Genomic DNA, 22894 nt, shown 5'->3' on the forward strand with positions numbered 1-22894 from the left:
ACGCCATATCTGTTATTAATAAAGGAGGTTTGCATGTCTAGTTTGTTTTGAGCTTATGCAAAGTACGTGAAAGGTCCCTGCTCATGGGCGCATGCGCACAGCTTTGGCTGCTTTCTATTGGCGAGCTGAAGTTTGTGTGATGGTTACTTCACTGCAGCGGTGTGTGTTGCTGCTCAGATAACAAGACACATGCTTACAGCACTGAGAGCAGAGGCGAGCAGACCCGACGCGGAAGAGCTGCCATGGAGCTGAGTTTACTCCTCAAAGTCATCTGAATGAGACAGCATGAGTGAAAGTGTGTTTGTGCGTTTCTCACACACTAGATCGGATTTACAGGAATCAGCTGATCCGGTGAGTCTGTCAACAACTCACTACTGTACATACAGAAGCCGGTACATCCAAAGTAGACTCAGGTGTTGTTCATGTTCATGTGGAGTTTTAGCTGACTACTACAAGGAAGTACCACAAGTTGATTTTTAGTACCATAATGTTATTAGTGATGTCTTGGAATAAATACGTAAAGTTACGTAAATATGGTAATCATTCAGTACCATGGCACTACCATCTGATGCCAACACTGTATCATGATAGCTACAGCAGTTTTTGGGTGTAGGCTCTGACTAAAACACATTCCCATTTGTCTATATATTTGCATATATAAAAATGTGTGGTTAGATACATCATAATACCCTTAAACCATGTAAAGTCTGGCATACTGTGTTTAATAGTCAGAAAAATCTAGAAATATATTTTTAAACAGAACAGGTAATTGAACTTGTAAATTAAAATATAAAACAATACAAATTCTAAAAGAGTTTACATGTTTTTGTACTATATTTTCAGTTTTTATGGCTCATATAGTATGATATAGAGAGAAAATGGAGCTCATACTCGAGGAAATTTAAAAAGCCTCAGTTTTATTTAGGGGCCCAAACGGAGCAAAAACTGCAATATTTGTGAAGTTGCTAATATTCATATGTGACCCTGAACCGCAACACCAGTCTTAATTAGCACAGGTAAATTTGAAGAAATAGCTAAAAGTACATTGTATGGGTCAAAAGTATCGATTTTCTATTATGCCAAAATTTTAAATCTTAAGGGTATTAAGTAAAGATCATGTTCTATGAAGATATTCTGAAGATTTCCTACTGTATATATGTCAAAACTTAATTTTTGATTAGTAATATGCATTGCTAAGTGCTTCAATTGGTCAACTTTAAAAGCGATTTTCACAATATTTAGATTTTTATGCACCCTCAGATTCCGGATTTTCAAGTAGTTGTATCTCAGCCAAATATTGTCTTATCCTAACAAACCATACATCAACGGAAAGCTTAAATATGGATTGCAATTTCAAAAAACGGATCCTTATGATGGTCACATGGTGAAATTCTGATATATTCTTTTAATGTAAATCATTGATATTTTTTATTATAGTATAGCAAACTACTTAAATAAATGCTAAATAAAATATCTTAGTAAGATATGATCATAAAACTAAATGCTCAGCTTTATGATCAAAGAGCAAAACATATAATGCAATGCAATACAATTATGACTGAGAGATGAACAAAAAAAAAATCTAATGGATCATTTACTACTCACACTTTCACTTTTTCTTTTTCATTCCAAAAGTGATGATATTCAAGTAAACCCAAATTGCTTCAGTACAGTAAATATTTGTCTTGATATATGTGACCCTGGACCACAAAACCAGTCATAAGGTTAAATTTGTCAAAACTGAGATTTATACATCATATGAAAGCTTGATGTATGGTTTGTTAGGATAAGACAATATTTGGCTGAGATACATCTATTTGAAATCAGAAATCTGAGGGTGCAAAAAAGTCAAAAAGAAAAGACTGAGAAAATCACCTTTAAAGTTGTCCAAATTAGGTTCTTAACAATGCATATTACAAATAAAAAATTACATTTTGATATGTTTACAGTAGGAATTTTACAAAAAATCTTCATGGAACATGAACTTTACTTAATTTCTTAATGATTTTTGGCATAAAAGAAAAATCTAAAATTTTGACCCATGCAATGTATTTTTGGCTATTGCTACAAATATACCCCAGCGACTTAAGACTGGTTTTGTGGTCCAGGGTCACATATTAATAACAATATAAAAGTTATTCTTATGTTTGCTTTATAAAAATCATTCAAAACCATAACCTGAAGGGAGACTTTTATTTTTATTTTACTATAACTATACTAAAAGGCCTTTGGCTTTGTAAAAATGTATAAACTATCATTGAGACAACAGAAGGAATGTGGAATATGTTGGACAGCAGGCTGTGTAGCAAAGTTTTCATTATGATGATAATTTAGAGGCCTTAGAAATTCATGTGTTAAATATGATATACTAGGCTTTATAAGGTTACGAGTTTGACTTCATCCCAGGATTTGACTATCTCTACAAATATTCATATAGTCATTGTTGTGATTCAAAACATTTGGGTAAAAACACATTTACATGTTCAATAGACATGACTGTTATGTTTTGTATTTTATTAAACCCACACAAAACTGTCGATTGAATAAACAAAGAAGCTTTTTTCTCTTTACTTTTAGAGTGTTATCAGGGGACTATAGTCAATCTGAAGATGGCTGATCTGTTGGTTAATAGCTCCATCTTCAACAGCAGGGATGGATCTGACCCCCCCTCCGTCCCACCCTGCATGGCAATCGACAAACTCCTTCCAGCCCTTCTTGAGTGTTTTGGCATCATTCTCTGCGGATATGTGGCAGGCCGTACAAACATCATCCCGGCTACACAAGCTAAAGGGCTGGGCAGCTTTGTGTCCAAGTTTGCGCTTCCAGCCCTGCTTTTCAAAAACATGGTGCTGCTGGACTTTGGCGACGTAATCTGGCCTTTTTTCTTTAGTATCTTGGTGGCTAAAGTGACTGTGTTCTTCTTCGTGTGTGTACTCACACTTTTGGTGGCAAACAGAGAGAGCCGTTTCTCCAAAGCTGGCCTGTTCTCCATATTTGCCACACAGAGTAATGACTTTGCTCTGGGGTTCCCTATTGGTAAGTAGAAAAGAAGAAGCTATAAATAAATAAAGTGATAATGCATGTGTCATAGACCTGTTACCATAAGGAAGCTTCAGATTATGGCTAACAGAAACAGAACCAAACCCACGAATCATGAAAAACCTGATCTTCAAAAAAATCAGTGATGTTTCTGACTGTATACATGTATGTTCTTTTACTTTCCTCTGCTCAAAGTTCTCAGCATGCTTGATTTGTTTGTAAGTAACACAATCCATATGCTGTACAGCCTGTTAGTTTACTTTCAGGTTCATTTTTCACTTAAATGGATTTCCAGTGGTTGACACAGAGTACTAGTATGATTCATATAATACTTTACCCAGTCTGCACCCACACAACCTACAACATTAGTAGTTCAGTTCACATTGAAACAACATTAAATGCTAAATGGTTGTAAAAAGGTTAACAAAAAACTTCTAAATCAGTGTTCAAATTGTAATTTACCCCATATATCATCACCTTTAAAGGCTACTGCAGTCCAAATCCAAAATATTGGAGAGAAACGTTTCTCTCATCCCTCCTCTTCAGACTCAAAGCTCAAATGGGTTGCCAGATTGAGGATGTGCAACAGGAATGAGTGCAATTGACAATGGAAGGCAATTAGCATTTTAATGTTCTTCCGTAGCAATATTCCTCCATCTTAAACCTTTTTAGATGAATGCAAGGGCTAGCTTGGGTAGAATCTGTGATCTTTGACCCAGTTTGTTTGCTGGCTGCAGTATGCTGTGTTTTCTGCCAACTGGCAACCAACCAGGGTGTCAAAATGCTATTGGTTAAACTGGCAGTGGGCAGAGTCACACACACCAAAACAAAAAAAGACATTGCGACACAGAGCTCGCATTTCAAAGTTGAACAATTGGCTGTAGTATTGTTTTCAGAGAAACAGGTATGTCTAAATATCTGCAAACAAAGTATTTTTATGATTTAACACAGTTAAAAAATAGCAAACAGCACATTTAAGAACCTAACCAATGCTATTTGGCTTTTTCTTATTGTTTATAAAAAATACCACCTTAGAAATTGTGCTGAACATCTCATTTAGTAAAAGAAAATCATATGGGTTTGGAACCAAATGAGGGCGAGTAAATGATGACAAAATATTTTGGTGTGTCTCCTGTTTTAGGATTACTCCACTTCCAAATTTTACTCGCCCCCATGTCATCCAAGATGTTCATGTTTTTCTTTCTTCAGTTGCAAAGAAATTAAGATTTTTGAGGGAAACATTCTAGGATTTTTCTCCATATAGTGGACTTCAATGGTGCTCAACGGATTGAAGGTTAAAAATTGATTGAAGGTCTTATCTAGCGAAACTATTGGTTGTTTTCTAAAAAAGAAAATTACAATTGATATACTATATTTTTAGATATAACCTTAAATGCTCGTCTTGTCTAGCACTGCAATGCGTACTCTGCGCACTCCGGTTTAATACAGTTAGGGTATGTCAAAAAACTCCCATTTAAATTTCTCTTCCAACTTCAAAATCATCCCACATTGCTGCAGAAGTACCGACCAAGTGTTTACAAAGTGAACGTGCAAGGAAGGTCAAATGCCCTTTTTAAAAAAAGGAAACAGCGATGTAGGGCGATTTTTGAAGTTGGAGGAGCTAGACAAGACCAGCAAAAAGTGTATAAATATATATTTTTTAAAGAAAATTACAGATTGTTTCGTTGGATAAGACCCTTAATCCTTGGCTGGAATCGTTTAGAGCCCTTTAAAGCTGCATTTTAATTGCATTTTTAACTTTCAATCCATTGAGCACCATTGAAGTCCACTAAAAGGAGATAATTCCTGCAATGTCTTCCTCAAAATGTAATTTCTTTGCGACTGAAGAAAGAAAGACATGAACATATTGGATAACAAGGGAGTGAGTACATTTTTAGGAAATTTTTATTCTGAAAGTGGAGTAATCCTTTAATCGTATCTAATACTAATTGTCTCTCCCTCCTCCACAGTTGAAGCTCTGTACCGCAACACTCATCCTGAATATCTTCAGTACATCTACCTGGTTGCTCCCGTCTCCCTCATGGTCCTAAACCCGATAGGCTTTGCATTCTGTGAGGTGCAGAGGTGGAGGAATGGAGAACCTCACCAGCAGAGTAAGCTGCAAGTGTTGGGTTTGGTGCTCCTTCAAGTGGTCAAGAACCCCATTGTCTTTATGGTGGTGATCGGGGTCATTTCTCACTTCGTGCTGGGCCAGAAGATCCCATCCTTCATGGAGGAGTTTGTAGATGGTCTGGGAAACTCTTTTGGAGGAGCAGCGCTGTTTTATCTGGGTCTAACCATGGTGGGTCAGCTGAAAAAGCTCACCCGCTCTACTGTGGTCGCCCTTATTCTCCTCATCACAGCAAAACTGTAAGTCTACAATGCAAAATTTTAGTAGTAAAAGATGGAATTTTCTGTCATCATTTGCCTTTCTATTAATTTTCTTTCTTCTGTGAAACACAAAATAAGAAGTCTAGCAGAGTGTCCATTTCGCTCTTTATCAAACAGTGATAGTTCAGCCAAAAATTAACATTTACTCACCCTCATGTAAAGAATGCTGGTAACCAAACAGTTGACAGTAGCCATTGACTTTAGCAGTATTTTTTCTTAGCTGAAAATTCATACAATTTTGGAACAACTTGAGGGTGAGGAAATCTTGACAGTTTTTAAATTTTGGGTTAACTTTCCATTTTAACTCCTAAATAGACCAAAAAGCACCATAAATTAGTTCACATGGCTTGTGTGCGATATATATCAAGTATTCTGAAATCATATGATAGACTCAATTTTTAATGAACTGTCTGTACATCAATACTGTATTGGAATTACAGTGCCTTGCAATTCATTTTTGTTAAACTCCTTTAAAGAGTTTTTTTCCCCACATCTACACTCAATACACCATAATGACAAAGCAAAAATAGAATTGTCACAACTTTGTGTCACAACTTCATAAAAAAGAAGCAAAAACTGAAATAAGTACATTGCAACGGTAACGGAGACTATATGCTTCTGTAAAACTTAAGTGCAGCAGATTCTTTTTCTGAACTCTTCCCTAGATGTGTGGCTTGATGCAGTCCTGTTTCTGAGCTCTACAGCAGTTTTTCTTGCTCTGATAAGCATTTTCAGCTGTTAGACCTTTTAAGATGTGTGTGCCTTTCCAAAGCATAGTCATTCAATTGAATTTGCCACAAGTTAACTTCACTCAAAATATAGTAACATCTACAAGCAATATGAATGCTCCTGAGCTAACTTTACAACTGTCCCAGATAAGGGTATGAATACTTATGCAATGGAATCATTAAAGTTTTTTTATTTTTAATAAATTTGCAAAGATGTTAAAACTTTTTTTGTTTTGTTTTTTTTTGCCTTGTCATTATGGTGTATGGAGTGTAGATTGATGTGGGAAATAAAGTAATGTAGAGCAGTTTAACATAAGGCAGCAACATAACAAAACATGGGGAAAAAATGAAGGGGTATGATTACTTTCGCAAGGCACTGTACATTAATCTTCACCCAAATTATTAATAGTCTTCATGATACTCTCTTTGATCTTTGCATGTTTTACTAAGGCGAGAAAACAAATTTAATGTTCATGCCCTCAGGTTATTTGAATCTGTAAATTTGCAAGTAGCAGCCTCCAGTGTAACTTGGCAACAGTACAGTGTTTGGTCCAATGGGAATGTTTCTCAAAACGTCAACAGGGTTAATCCATGTACTTTAAAGACACAAGCGTAGTTAGAGGACAGAAACTCCATCTGTGACAACTGATCAGTTTGTTCTGCTCATGTTTGACTTGTATATTTAGTTTATTCCCTGGTGAAAAAAAAACAAAACAGCTAAAATCAGCCAAACTCTTTTTCTGTTCTTACTTGTATTTATGAGTAAGATTAAAAACAATGTTGACATTGCTAAATATGGTTCCTGTAATCAAAAGTTCTTGGTTTTTTTATGGTTTTATTATATAATGCAGAATTTACTCTGTTCACACTTTAGGCTGGTGATGCCTCTGATCTGTAGAGGCATGGTTGAGGTTTTGGACCATGGAAACAGAAGCACCCTGAATCACACCAGTTTGTCAAACTATGCTTTTCTATATGGAGTCTTCCCCACTGCCCCTAGTGTGGCCATATATGCATCACAATACAACATGGAGCTGGAAGTGGTATGTGGATGTGTTTTTGCATCTTTTATGTATTTAATGCATGTAAAAACTACTTTAATTAGTTTTGATTGGCTAAATTGTAGTTTATCAAACCACAGCCACAGTACTTTTTGTAAACATCGCCTCTACAATGAAATATTTGTCCCCATTCAGGTGACCTCAGGTATGGTGATCAGCACGTTTCTCTCGGCTCCCATCATGTATGTCTCTGCTTGGCTGTTGACCATTCCGTTTATGGACTCGGATCCACTAGCATTAGCTTTGCAGCACGTCAGCTTCAACATCAGCATTATCAGCCTTTTTGCATTGGTGAGTGTTGACCTGTTCATACGCAGATTCTCAGTTTTCATTTCTCTTTATTACAGATTTCCAAATCTGTCTCTTTTTGCTTCCTCTATAAAGTCACGAATACTTACAGTGCGGTGATTTTGTTGTTGTCCCTCATGCTGGTGGTGGGAGCGCATGTTTGTTTTGCTTCTGCTCTAATGCAGGTGATTATTATGGGATAAAGGTAAATCCGTGTTATTATCAGTATTGACAGAGATGCTCTGGGAACCAGGAATTAAATGGATTTCAATGTGGACATGCTGTGGGAAAGCTGTAATGATGTCAAATAATGCTTTTGTTGTTGTTGTTTTTTGGGAAATTGAGAAAAAAGATTTGATGATATGGTGGACATATTTTGGTCTGGATCTATAAATTTATTTTTCATTTATTAAAACATAAACAATTAAATCACAATTAAAAGAACCAAAGACATAAACTATATATATAATTACTTGGTTAACCACTTGACAGAGTTGTTACATTTTTTTTGTCATTAAAAAAAAATCATTTTCACTGTCTTAGAAGCCCTTATTTGTCATTTCAGATAAGATTTCATAACTTCTTTAATATCAAGATCTGAAAAAAGAACTGAAATCATGTTCATTCAGCTATACGATAAAACACATGAGATTAAATGAATAAACATGTGCACAAAACATGCACACACTAAATAAACAAAACAGAAAAGTGTTTCCATGCAAAGTGAAATTGGGTTAAAGGGCAACAATTAAAGCGCACAGATCAGCAAAGTAAAGAACTCAGCAGAAAAGTACTATTGGTGTTTGCATGATCCTACATATGATCAGGTTATTAAGCATAATCATTATAAGATGCATGTAAACACTCATTTTCATCTTAAGTTGTAATCACCATTGAAATTCAAACACTTCATGGCAGGTTCAAGCAGGTCATGTGTTTGTGTGTTTAGTGTAGATAGTGGTCGTGGTGTTTCCAATCTCGGATAGTGTCATGCTGTTGTCAGATGCAGCTGTTGACACTTCCTTCCTCTTTGCAATAAGCTTGAGGAAAAAAAACCAAGAAACTGAAGTTTGGTTCAAGCTACTTATAACATTATTCAAGCATATGCATGCACACGTGAACTCTCTAAACCAGTTTAACTGGTTTTGAAAGGTTGTTACTGTAGGTGTACTGTATGTTTTAAAAGAGGTGATTGAAACAAGTGCAAAAGAGCATTCAAACTCTGGCCTGCACTTCTCTGGAACACTCTGTTGATGTTCATTCTTCCTGTCCCTGCAGGTGTGGAGTGTTGCAGTTATGCTACTAAGCAGAAAGTTTCACAGAATTCCTCACATTTTCACCATAAACCTTTTTGTGGCACAGGTAAGCTTATTGCGTAGATGCTTTTAGGTTTTAGAGACACTGTAATTTTCCATTATATCATAGATCAGTTTTTTTGATTCAGTCAAAATGCAACCTGATGATTTTCCATTGCAAGTTCTGCATAAGCTAATAACTGTCCTGTGTTTGCAGCTTTTAGCCTGTATTGGGATGATAGCGTGGAACTTCATGGCAGAGCAGGATAACTTCCTGGGTCAGGTGTTGACCTTTACTCTACTGTACGGCTCTCTCTACAGCACCTATATTTGGCCTGGTGAGTCATAAGTTTAAAAAATAACCTGTTTTCAAACATCAGATTCAATACCGTTAAACTCTACCTGGTCCACACAACGGCATAAAAAAACTTGTGGATTACCACTGAAGAAAACCTTATAAAAGTCTGTTGAGAGTTAAGTTTTTGTAAAATTCATAGAGTTTTGGGGTTGTGTTTAAAGTGTTTGAATAATGTTGTTCATTGTGTTGTGAAGGTCTGATCGCTCTGTCTCTGCTCCTCATGAGGAGACGTGAGGATGTGAACTTCAGGCCTGGGCTCACTGTGATCGCTGGCTGGGGGTGAGTGGCACATTCAACAAAGTCACATAAATAAACAGCTGTGTTCCTGTAGATGATGAACATGGCAGAATAACCCCATTCATAAGTTTACATATGCTTGATTCTTAAAGGTTGTATCAGCGATTTCTAGCCTAAAACATAAAGTGTCAATTTCAGCTCACCTTTCTTCACGATCCGCTCGCTGCCTGCCTCATGAATTGTCTGTGAAAAAAACGCGTCTCTCTGGTCAGCCTAGGGTCCGAGATATGCCAAAAAAACAATCGACGCTGTTAACTATTCCACAGATAAACAAACAGTGTTCCAACCAATCAGCGTCAGGGGTTTGGTGTTGTGGACTTTCGTACTGGTGCAGGGATGTGAGGGAGGCGGAGCGAAAGTCCACAACACCAAACCCCTGACGCTGATTGGTTGGAACACTGTTTGTTTATCTGTGGAAAGGTTGGTAGTGCAGATTGTTTTTTTGGCATATCTCGGACCCTAGGCTGACCAGAGAGACGCGTTTTTTTCACAGACAATTTATGGGGCAGGCAGCGAGCGGATCGTGATGAAAGGTCAGCTGAATTTGACACTTTATGTTTCAGGCTAGAAATCGCTGATACAACCTTTAATACTGTATTGTAACCTGAATTATCCACAACTGGTCTTTTTCTTAGTGATAGTTGTTCATGGTCCCTTGTTTGTCCTAAACAGTTAAACTGCCTACTGTTCTTTAGAAAAAATCCTTTAGGTCCCACAAATTCTTTGGTGTTTCAGCATTTTTGTGTATTTGACCCCTTTCCAACAATGGTTTTGAGATCCATCTTTACACACTGAGGTCAACTGATTACAGAAGGTTCAAACACTCACTGATGCTCCAGAAGGAAAAATGATGCATTAAGAGCCGGGGGTGAAATTTTTTGAATTTGAAGATCAGGGTAAATTTAACTTTGGTCTTCTGGGAAAAAAATAAGTATCTTCTGTAGCTTCTGAAGGGCAGTACTAAATGGAAAGAATTATATTTAGGCTAAATAAAAAAAAAATATATACACATCTTCATACTGTTCAAAAGTTTTCACCCCCTGGCTTTTAATGCACTGTGTTTCCTTTTAAAGCATCAGTGAGTGTTTGAACCTTCTGTAATAGTTGCATATGAGTACCTCAGTTGTCCTCAGTGTAAAAGATGTATTACAAAAAAAAAACATGTTTTACCTTAATGTCGAACCATATTACCCATAATCCACATAATCCAAAGACTAGGGCTGCCAAGAATCTGGTGATATGATACAGGGGTTACGATACGATATGTTGTGATACATTGCAATACTATAAGCAAGGCAATATATTGGGGTATTGGGGTACTTCCTGGAGCGGACATTACCTCAAAAGCCAAAATGTCGCCACACTTTGTACACCGAGGCAGGAGTAGGAACTATTCTGTTGTCCTCCATTAACGCTAAGATTAGTGACGTCCCCTTATGCTAGTATTTCCTGTCACTGTTTAGGTTCAGAGATAAGAAGACTGCAATCTAGCGGTCAGGGTGTAAAATAAAAACCAAGCAACTGCCATGAATTCTTTTTAAAAATATTGATATAGCATTTTTGAGAACCGATGCAGTATCACCAAACTAAATATTGTGATACACACGTGTATCGATACTTTCTTACACCCCTAATAAGGACCTTGCAATCCTGTGAGGCATTGAAAATGACAAACAAACTGTCTCCCTACAGTCTCAAAATACTTGGATCCAAATATATTTGGCTGAAAAAGTGGCTAGTCACTGTTGTGCTCTATTAGATAACTGAATAAGTCTTTTAAGGCCAAAAACTATCTGCTGTTTTCTCTTTCTGTCTCTTACAGTGTCCCTGTTTTGGCTGTGAGTGTCCTCCTCCTGACAGGGGAAAGATTGCCAAACGCTATCGACTCTGCATTCTTTTATGGAAAGGCGCAGGTACAAAACTGATAAAAGAAAGCCTTTCACACAGGTCCACTTTACGCACTCTGCACTGTCTGTTCAAATAATGCAGTCAGAATTGTTTGCTTTAGTAATGGTGCAAAGGTAGCTTGATAACAAGATGCTTTCTTGTGCAGAATGGAAAGAGATGTTTTGCCTCTGATCATGCCCATCAGGAACTCACAAAATTGCATAATGCTTAAAATACCATAACAGTAAATACACAGTCTGCTCTCTATGAACAAAAGAAAGTGTATTCCATCCTTATAGTCAGGCTAAAATGCAGTCTAGTATTTTTTTGGATTTCAAACCACAGGAATATGACTTGAACTAGTTGAGAAAAAAATATTTCATTACATTTTGTAAGTTTTCAGGCAACACAGATCGGTCTATCAGTGTGAACTAGGCACAAACATGTGAACCAATATTAGAACTATGTGTAGTTATATCCAGTTCAGCATATCATAATTCATAATTATGAATTAAAAAGTGTTTTATACTATCGTTCTCACGATTTAGATCAAATTGGTGTTGTATTTTGGGTTAAGAGGACTGACGAATAGATGTGGCAGTTGTCATAGCCATAGTGCCGCCAACTTGCAGCAGGAAGTGTGTTACTTACAACAAACTTTGAAATATACGTCTTATATTTACCTGCTTAAAAGCATGCGCCCAACATGCATTTGCATGTTTGAAATCAAAATGGTTTTGTGAGGTTATCTAGTGTTCTCCTAAAAGCTGGACCTGTGTTCATTCTAAAAGAATAAACCGTGTGTTTACTGTCAGTAATCATATAAGTGTATTTTCACTGCAGGTCCTGAAAACATTTTTTGTGGTTGTTTGTGTTGTAGGTGATCTGCACGTCTGTGGTGTTATTTGTGAGTATCGTGCTGTGTAGCGTCTCTCTCACTCTGCTCAGCAGACGAACACGAGACTATCACAGCCTTGAACATGGATCGGTGTCTGACAGCGAGGAGGACGTGAGCCTTCCTTATGACACAAACACACCTAGCTCTGTGGAGCAGCCCTGTGCTATAGGCAGCATTAACACAGGTATGACACTCAAAACTCCTCCATTGTAACACCTCCTCCTCATTTGTACAACTATGGGGCTGGAATCATGGAAATCATGGAAAAAGGCAGAAGTTAAGAAATGTCGTAGCTTTGGGTATTTCAGACAAATTAGAAGTTATACAGTTGAGGTCAAATGTTTACATACACCTTGCCAAAATAAGAGATATTATACAAAATGCATGTTATTTTTTATTTAGTACTGACCTGACTAATATATTTCATATATTTCAAAGATGTTTAAATATAGTCCACAAGATAAAAAGATAGTTGAATTTATAAAAATGACCCTGTTCTTTAGAAAAATCCTTCAGTTCCCATACATTTTTTGTTTTTTCAGCATTTGTGTGTATTTGAACCCTTTTCAAAAATGACTATGATTTTGAGATCCATCTTTTCACACTGAGGACAACTGAGGGACTCATATGCAACTATTACAGAAGGTTCAAACACTCACTGATGCTCCAGAAGGAAACACAATGCTTTAAGAGCCGGGGTGAAAACTTTTGAACAGAATGTTTTTCTTATTTTGCCGAAATATCATATTTTTTCATTTAGTACTGCCCTTCAGAAGCTACAGAAGATACTTACATGTTTCCCTGAAGACAAAATAATGCGTAATTTTTCCTTCTGAAGCATCAGTGAGTGTTTGAACCTTCTGTAATAGTTGCATATGAGTCCCTCAGTTGTCCTCAGTGTGAAAAGATGGATCTCAAAATCATACAGTCATTGTTGGAAAGGGTTCAAATACACAAAAATGCTGAAAAACCAAAGAATTTGTGGGACTTGAAGAATTTTTCTGAAGAACAGCAGGTAGTTTACCTGCTCAGGACAACCAAGAGACTCATGAACAACTAAAATCATTAACATTTTGCAGATTCTGCAAGGTGTATGTAAACTTTTGACCTCAACTGAATGTGATGATTTTTAAGAATGTTCTTTTCAGGAATTCAAATTATTCTTAAGTCTTGTCTTTAGAACAATCTTAGGAAAAATATGAACATTCTTGATAAATGTTCTTACTTTATTATTAATGGGAAAAGATTATTCTAGTTGAGAAGCGTTTTGTAAATCTGGCCCTTGAATACACACCAGCATACTGTTTATTTCATACTGTACAGTATACATTTCATACTACCCACTTTTAATATAAAAAAGGCAATATGGTTCTATATGGTCAAAATATGTAACAAAATACATACATTAAAATATGTAACATGTAAAATATGTGTTTTATAATGAAATAATGTTTCAAACAGTAATATGTTATACAATCTTTTTATGTCACTTTTAGTTTAGCAGTTGTTGTCCAGATATCATGATAGAAATAAAACCCTTTATCTGCATATTGAATCAAATTTTCTATAAACATTTAAGTTAGAGAGATAAGTCACAGTCATTGCATTAAAAAAGGAAGTTCAAGCCTGCTGCATTGTGGGGTACAGTTATCCACAAACTGTACTTTGGTCATGTGGTTATTCCACAAATACAGAATAATGTTCACAATGAGCACAGAATACATACTACTTTGAGAATGAAAATAGTAGTTAGTAGATGGTAGCATCATGTTGTATGCCATTCAGAGCCTACAAAAACAACACATGTAAAATAACTGTAAGTCTATGAAAGAATTTGACTGATGTTTGTGTGTGTTTGTCAGATTGTCAGATGTGCGAGTGTGTGTGTGGCCGTCTACAGTCTGCGCCTGACATTACAAGCACCAACGAGGAAGCATCCGTCCAAACAGGTTCTCTCTTTCTTTCAGTTCCTGTTCACTCAAACTTTCTCTAGATAAATATGAGATGGCTTTTTTTACATGTAAAAAAGACATTACTGTAGCTAGAGCCCAACAGAGCAAACAGCATTTTGTGATTATGGATAAGGAAGTTTGGTAACACTTTCTATGAAGCCCCTATTTATAACACATTATAAGGGTATTTCTAAGGCATTATAATAAATGCATAATGCATTATAAGAAACCTTATAATATGTTATACCATCTCATGAATAATCATAACAACAATTGTAATACATTATAATACTTGAGTATTTGAGGTTATAACTTTTAAGATTATGATAATTTATAACACACAATGAACGGCATATTAAATCTTTTAAATTTATAATGGACTATATCATATTACATTTATTTTTTACATTATACGTTTTATTTTGATGGTCCCCTAAGTCTACTGACTATAAGCTTAAACTTTCTAACTACATGTCAACTAACACTCCTTATAGTAGACTTAGGCTATGGTTGGGCTAGATAGAATGTTCATGTACTTGCAGAGTTACCTAATATAACATAATAGTTTGTCTTTTGGGGAAACATCGAAATTTAGTGTTAGCATATATTCAGCATAATAATAATTACTGCTAGTTGACTTATCAAAAATAAGAGTTACTTATCAAAAGCTGTCTGAAGGGTACCATCAAAATCATCAAACTGTTCATATTACACATTTCTAAACTGATACCTGATCTTAGGGTTCTTTGGGAAATATTATTATAATTAATTATAAGTGGTCTTTGTATGCTTTAAGTAAAGTGACGTGAGAAACATGGCAAGATATGAGACTTATAATACATTATAACTATGAGGAGGTAATCATTCTCTTAAAAGCTATAACCACAAAAAAGTACAAACTATAATACATTAAAACTGTTCTTATGAATACTCATGAGATGATATAACATATTATAATATTTTTTATAATGCATTATGCATTCATTATAATGCCTTAAGAATACCCTTATAATGTATTATAAATACGGGCTTCATAGAAAGTGTTACCGGAAGTTTTACTAATAGATCTGTATGGAATAAAAAGAAATTGAAACTGGCCAGTGCAGTGAATAGTTCTTCCTCACAAGTGCTCACATCAACATTTTAAACGCTATATTTGGTTTCCTGGTAAGCTGATTATAGAGATTACTTTCAGAGAGTCTAGGTAAATCTAGAAGATTGATCCAGCCCATTTAAAGAAATTAATATCAAGTTCAAATGCTAACTACATCTGAAAACACGCGTCACATTTCTCCGTTTGTCTAATCATTTTCTCAAGATTGGTTTACCTTTATACACAGAAAACGAACAGTGTAGTTACACAATCTCTTTCTGGTCTTTGAACATGTTCAGATGTTAAATTGATTAGTAAAATGAGTAAGGAAATGACATGAGACGTGAAGTCCGTTTCAGTCTTGAACTTCAGCCTTTCTGAAATATCATTCGCAGCACACAGCTTCAGTTGTGCAAATGAAGAATGAAAAGCGTTCTTGATATTAGTCTGTTCCTCATACGTGGACCACTTTTTTAATACCTTTAAGAGCTTTTGAAGCATGACAGACATGCAGTACTGTGCAAAAACATTATGCATATATAGTATTTTTACCAACAAAAAAGTGGTTTTAAGCCAGATATTTTTATTTTTTTTACTGTAGTGTGTCAGTGGGAAATGTCAGTTTAAATTTCTAAACATTAATTTAGCTATTAATTGTAATAATCCAGTGAGATTTCTGTTTGCACAAGGAGTCTGACAACAGCCAGTGCTCCTCGCAGAGATCAGAAAACAGAAAAAAACTCAAACTAAATTCAGAAGAATTGTCAGTGTCTCTAAGGTGCTTCAAGAAACCTACCTGCAAAGCTACCAGTGTTGATTTAATTTAGTTAAGTTCATTTGTTCATCTATTTATGACATTAATTTTGACAGCATCCTCATTTTACAGCATTTTTACACAAGTACCTAAAACTTTTAACAGTACTGTAGCGTTACAAGTCAGTTTCTTGAAGCATCTTGAAGACGTTATTCCAGAAAGACTGGATGATGATTATGATGAGATCAGATATCTGTGGAGCACTGGCTGATGTTAAACTCCTTGTGCAAACAAAAATCTCACTGGATTATTACAATTAACGGCTAAATGAGTATTTGGAAATGTAAACTGAAATTTCCTACTGGCATATTACAGCAAAAGATAGAAATAACTAACTTAAAAACCTTTTTTTTTGTTGGTGAAAATACTAGTGGTCTAAAACTTTTGCACAGTACTGTATATATACTTTTATGTGTATAATGTAATATAAATGGAAAAGTTGCATGAAAATATGTAACATTAACTATTACTTTAATGATTTTTGCATCAATAAGACTTCACTGAAACTTAACCAAATACATTTTGAGAGGAAAATATAGTATCTCACAAAAGCGAGTACATCCCTCACATTTCAGCAACCATTTTAGTATATCTTCTCAAGGGACAATACTATAGAAATGAAACTTGGATATATTTTAAAGTAGTCAACGTGCAGCTTGTATAGCAATATAGATTTACTGTGCCCTGAAAATTAGTCAACATACAGCCATTATTGTCAAAATAGCTGGCAACAAAAGTGAGTACACCCTAAGTGATAACGGCATTATTTTGTTTAATCATGTCCTATTCATCATGTTTATGTTTTTGTCTGCTTGATAGGACCATACAAACTTGTGTATCTTGTATTAGAGCGGTTAAAAGTAGGTGCTTTAATTAAAGTTCTCTCATACTGAAAACTGGATGTTCAAAGAACTGAGGTTCAGTAACACCCTGCAACCGAGTTACACTACAGTGGTCAGGGTCATACAGAGGTTTTCAAAGATGGGTTTCATTCAGAACAGGCCTTGCAAGGGTCGATCAACGAAGTTGAGCACTCATTCTGTGCGTCAGGTGCAGAACCTGGCTTCAAAAAACAGATGCATGAGTGCTGCCAGCATTGCTTTAAAGGTTGCAGAAGTAGAAGATCAGCTTGTCAGTGCTCAGACCATACGATGCACACTGCAACAAGTCGGTTTGCATAGGCGTCGTCCCAGAAGGAAGCCTCATCTAAAGCTGGCTCACAAGAAAGCCTGCAAACAGCTTGCTGAAGACAACCAGTCCAAGAGCATGAATTACTGGAACCATGTCCTGTGGTCTGATGAGACTATAAGATAAACTTGTTTGGCTCAGATGGTGTCCAGCATGTGTGGCGATGCCCTGGGGAGGAGTACCAAGAAAATTGTGTCTTGCCTACAGTCAAGCACCTGTTGGGCATCCTCAAGCGGAAGGTGGAGAAGGTGTCTAACGTCCAGCAGCTCTGTGAGGAGTGGAAGAAGATCCCAGCAACATCCTGTGCAGCTCTGGTCAATTCCATGCCCAGGTTGAAGGCAGTACCAGATAACAATGGTGCTAACACAAAATATTGACACTTACTTTTGTTGCCAGATATTTTGACAATAATGGCTGTATGTTGAGTAATTGTCAGAGGACCGTAAATTTAAACTGCTATCCAAGTTTCATTTCTATAGTATTGTCCCTTGAGAAGATACACTAAAATGGTTGCTGAAATGTGAGGGGTGTACTCACTTTTGTGACATACTGTATATTGTAAAACATGCATGATATTAATTTAATGCTGTTTTTAGGTCCGTGTGGCCAGCAGTGTACATCCACAAACTGTTTGCTGGTAGAAGAGGAACAGAAAGTGGCGGACAGACAGAACACAGATATCCAGTCAACAAGACATGTGCTTATGTGTCTGTTACTGACCATCAGTCTGCTGGCTGTGAGTACACTCGTTTACCATACACGTGCAATTTATATTTTGACATTATACTGTTACAAAAACGTATGAGGGTCAATAATGTGCTTATTTTTTTGTCCACATCTATTTAGTTATTCCAAAATAAATTAAAATTACCATTCATAGAGACGATGACTTAATAATACTTCTTTTATGATGAACATGAACTTTTTTGATATTAGTGCCTTGAGACTGTAACCCAAAAAGACTTTTTTTTGCTTTGTACTGTATATGATACCACATTTTTTAATAACTCACTTCATTATGCATACCACTCTTATCTTTGGGTGGGGTTTTACTGTTATTAGAGTCTAGTCATTGTTCTGTGAATTGTTTTTGTGTGTGTTTTGTAGAATCTGTCCAGCTGTCTGTGGTGGCTCTTTAATAAAGATCCAGGTCGGCTGTATCTAGAGCTGCAGTTCTTTTGTGTTGTGGTCAACTATGGCCAGGTAAATGCGTGTGCCTGTCACATGTGTTGTACTAAAGTCAAACTTGGTTACAACTCTTACTAACACATGTCTTTTATTGTCTTTTTCCACTATAGGGTCTGATTTCATTTGCCTTTTTTGGCCTTGACAAGCATTTAATTATTTCTCCATTCAAAAAGAGGTAACAACAAAACTCTTTCACCTTTATTAAAGGGGTCATATGATGATGAACCAAATTTTCCATGATCTTTTGGAAAATTATGAAAGTGTACTGTTATTTTCCGAAATTGCAACTTCCTCTCCAGTCCAAGAAGGAGCATTTATTGAGATTAAGCTAAAAAACTGCTTGTTTCATACTTCTTCTACAACTTAGATCAGTCAGATTAATGCATTTGAATACATGCAGTTTGTTTTCTAACTTTCTTTGATACCAAAAAGGAACAGTTCTAGGTTTAGTTGATTCATTGATGTTACAATGAGTGTATCTGAGGATAAAAAAAAACTATTCTTTGCTCTTATGAACTGAATGAGTGGCACATTTCAGTTTGGATTACTTTGTGATCCCCTGACAGTGTAATGCAGCTATGGACTTTTTTTTTTTTATTGAAAGATGGAGCAGTTAAAAACAACTTCAAACCTCACCGCAAACCCATAGCAAAAAGCTGTCTCTTTATTGTACATGCAAATATGGCATTTACATAAGTCTTAACAGCGCGGCAGCTGTTTAATTTTAAGGGTCAGAGAGCGGGTTGACAATTGGCACAAAAAAACTTTGACATTTATATATGATGAGGACGATGAATAAATAATTTAATGGGTCATAATCTACATTTTTGTAGCTTTTTTAGTCAAATTACTAGTTTAATGTCATTGTAAGGTTGCTTTTCTTCAATAAATGGTCTGGATAGGGGAAGGAGCTTTTATTGATAAATAAAAAAATCATTTTTAACAATTCACCTAAAAATTAAAACTTGCTGAAAATGTACTTACCATCAGACCATGCAAGACATAGTTGAGTTTGTTGTTCATTAGAACAGATTTGGAGAAATTTGGCATTACATCTTTTGCTCACCAATGGATCTTCTGCAGCGAATGGGTGCCGTCAGAATGAGGGTCTGAACAGCTGATAAAAACATCACAATAAGCCACAAAACTGCGTGTTTTGTAAGAAACAAATTAATCAGTAACATGTTTTTAACTTAAAACAATTGCTTCTGGGTAAATATATAAATCTTATATCCATAATATTGCTTTCTTTAGTGAAAAAGTCATCTCATCTGAATCAGGAGAGAAATATGCACAGATCAAGCGTCGGTTACAAGTGTAAACCATCCAAAACAGCTCTAAACTAATATGTGGTTAGATTTTTCACTGGAGGAAACATTATTATATATTATGGACTCATATTTTGTCTAGAAGTGACAGTTTAACCTTTAAGCATTCTTTGGAACAAAGTGGTACAAGGTTGTTTTGTTGTTTGTAGATTTCAGCCTATATGTAGCCATTAAGTACTATAGCCATATAGTGGCTATTGATATTTTGTATATTTTTATACCATCATATGTCATCAGATATCAACAGATTTTTTTTACTTAAGTATAAGAAATTATAAATATAACATAAAATAAAGCATACTTTAGAAAATATGGTACTTTTAGAAGTAGGCCTAAATAAAAGCAAAAATCACAAACTAGCATAAATCAATCGTTTTTATTTTATCGAAGACAGTGATATGACATTTATTTAAAAATTCAAAAATGGGGATCACACCTTAGACCTTCAAAAGACAAATTAAGGGCTGCTATACAAAGGATGCTTGAGGGTTAAAGTTAAAACACTTTGATGACGAATTTATTACAAACACGTGACTTTTCACTTTTCACAAGACATTAACTAATGGACTGAATTTGTGTGGATTATTGTGATGTTTTTATCAGCTCTCATTCTGACGGCACCCATTCACTGCAGAGGATCCACTGGTGAACATGTGATGTAATGCTACATCTCTCGACATCTGTTCCCATAAAGAAAGAAACTCATCTACATCTTGGCCTGAGATGAAGCATGTTTTAATTTAAGGGAACCTATTCCTATAACACATGCATTACTGTACTGATTAGATGGTGTTCTGTATGTTGCTAAAGGTTAGCGAGCCTGTGGCAGGGTTGGGGTCAGGAAGTCACAAGCTCTGCAGTGTCTGAGGAGATCAGAATGACCTGCAGTCAGTTCCTCACATATCATAAGGAGCAGTGCGTCAAAGACATCGTTCACAAGAAAAGGTGAAAGACCCTCCAACTGCTATCCCTCTTGTTTTGCACTGAATTATTTTAATGTAACCATTCATTTGCATGCATTGATCTGTTTGCAGTTATAGTCTAATTTTGCATGTCACGTCATGTATGCATGTTTAAAACATATTTGCATGTATCTTATGATTTTTAAAAAATGATTTCTTTTTTCAAACCTCTTCCTTGGCTTTCTAATCATCTCATTTCCTGTCTGCTTGCCACCCTTGCCCACCTGCCTGTCTGTATCCTTGTCTGCCTGTTTGGTTTGGGTGTAGTCGGTGACACATGCTCTGCTGTGCAGGTGTGGAAAGAGAAGCGCCACAGAGACGTTTCTGGGCAGTGACATGGTGCGCTGGCTGCAGAGCGTGGGATTGGCCAGCGACCAGGGGGAGGCCCTAGCGTACGGCTCGCGTCTGCTCGAGGGCGGAGTCATTCAGCACATCACCCTTGAACACGGCTTCCAGGATGAAGCCCTGCACTACCGCTTCACATAGAGGAGTCGAATCGCTTCTAAGGCTGGCAGACGCACATTTTAGCCAATGACACCGCGCACATTCATCCGAAAATGAAAATTAGTCCATCATTTACTCACCCTCCAGGTATCCTAGGTGTATATGACTTCCTTCTTTCAGATGAACCAATCGGAGTGGTATAAAAATTCTCCTGGCATTTCCAAGCTTTAGAACAGCATAGACGAGTGTTTCTCTTCATCAGTCCAAAACAAGTCCAATAAAGTGCATCCATCCATAATAAAAAGTGCCTCACATGGCTCCGGGGGGTGAATAAAGGCCTCCTGTATGCATTTTTGTTAAAAAATATCCATATTTAAAACCCACTGGTCACAAAGTAGAAGTTCAAAACATGGAATTTTAACGGAAAATGTCAGAGGATTTCGATATAAACCAAAAGGAGACTGATTTTCCTTTGCTAAACTAAGGAAACTGCTTCCTTTGCTTCTGTAAACAAATGTTATGAGAGACTCATTGGCAAAGTGTTTCTTACGTTTTAAATATGGATATTGTTTCTACAAAAACACATTGATTCACTACAGGAGGCCTTTATTCACCCAACAGAGCCGTGTGGAACACTTTTTATTATGGATGGATGCACTTTATTGGACTTGTTTCGGACTGATGAAGAGAAACACCCGTCTATGCCGTTCTAAAGCTTGGAAATGCCAGGATCATTTTTATTATAACTCTGATTGGATTCGTCTGAAAGACAATAGTCATATGCACCTAGGATGAATGGAGGGTGAGTAAATAATGGGCTAATTTTCATTTTTGGGTGAACTAACCCTTTAATTGAGTAGCTAGTAACAATAACCAGATGTGAAAGTAGTTGGTTAAAAAGAGGTCTTGAAGATTTAACCTACCTCACACATACAGGATGGCGAAAGGGCTGACTGGAAATCGTGGTCATCTGCTTTTTTTTTTTTCTTAGTGCTTTTTTTGCATTCTTATTATTTTGACCTGCCTAACATTAATTTCACAAATTTATTTATCCATAACGGATAGAATTGAATCGAATGTAAAGTCTAAGGTTTACAGCTGATTTTGCACCACACAGGCTGTTGTTACAGTTTTTTTTGCCAAGTTTTGCAATGAAAGTATTTCTTTTTTTATTGTTATTAACATTGTAAGTGGACAGTTAGTAAGTTATTTTCATATTTAAGTTCTGCCAACTTAATTTCCACAATAAAACATTTCTCCAGATGAAACCTTCTGGAATGATTAACTTTGCAAAGCACTTCGGTGAAAGTGTTTGTTAACTGCATGGGATATCTGTGCTTATATATTTGTTATTTTTGTATATATAGTTTTATATAAAAATAGTAATACATATGTATAATTCAAAGGTGAATTTTGTTTAATACCCAGCCCAAGTTTATCATTTATGAATGCACTATATCTAATTTCGATAATGGATGCCCTTGATTTTACAGTCATGTTCTGTATATACATACTGTATTATGTACTTAATATAGTATAATAACTGGGACAATAAAGAGGTACTAACCCTAGTGCATATACTGTAAAATAAAGTGCAACCCATTTAATAATAAAATTAGAATATGATTACTGTGTCGGGTCTTTTTTACAAGTGTGACTACTGAATGCTGAAGTAAAAGAAAA

General features: G+C 36.0%; 1 protein-coding gene across 1 annotated transcript; it reads left to right on the forward strand.

Moving 5' to 3' along the window:
* Window positions 1-162: 162 nt before the first annotated feature.
* gpr155a (G protein-coupled receptor 155a) lies at window positions 163-22804 on the forward strand. Its single transcript, XM_073845536.1, has 16 exons — window positions 163-351; window positions 2578-3036; window positions 5010-5409; window positions 7033-7201; window positions 7355-7510; window positions 8786-8869; window positions 9020-9140; window positions 9355-9439; window positions 11280-11370; window positions 12225-12426; window positions 14105-14191; window positions 17886-18025; window positions 18397-18492; window positions 18588-18652; window positions 20616-20750; window positions 21061-22804. Exons 2-16 carry the CDS (start codon window positions 2610-2612, stop codon window positions 21251-21253), a joined length of 2451 nt encoding a protein of 816 aa, XP_073701637.1. The 5' UTR covers window positions 163-351; window positions 2578-2609; the 3' UTR covers window positions 21254-22804.
* Window positions 22805-22894: the final 90 nt, after the last annotated feature.

Source organism: Garra rufa, chromosome 8, assembly GCF_049309525.1.
Source record: "Garra rufa chromosome 8, GarRuf1.0, whole genome shotgun sequence".
NCBI classification, from domain to species: domain Eukaryota; kingdom Metazoa; phylum Chordata; class Actinopteri; order Cypriniformes; family Cyprinidae; genus Garra; species Garra rufa.

Coding starts and splice junctions, on each gene's coding strand:
- gpr155a (XM_073845536.1), top strand. CDS start 2,610: ATGGCTGATCTGTTGGTTAATAGCTCCATCTTCAACAGCAGGGATGGA. Junction 3,037..5,009: donor TGCTCTGGGGTTCCCTATTG/GTAAGTAGAAAA, acceptor CCTCCTCCACAG/TTGAAGCTCTGTACCGCAAC. Junction 14,192..17,885: donor GGAAGCATCCGTCCAAACAG/GTTCTCTCTTTC, acceptor TGCTGTTTTTAG/GTCCGTGTGGCCAGCAGTGT.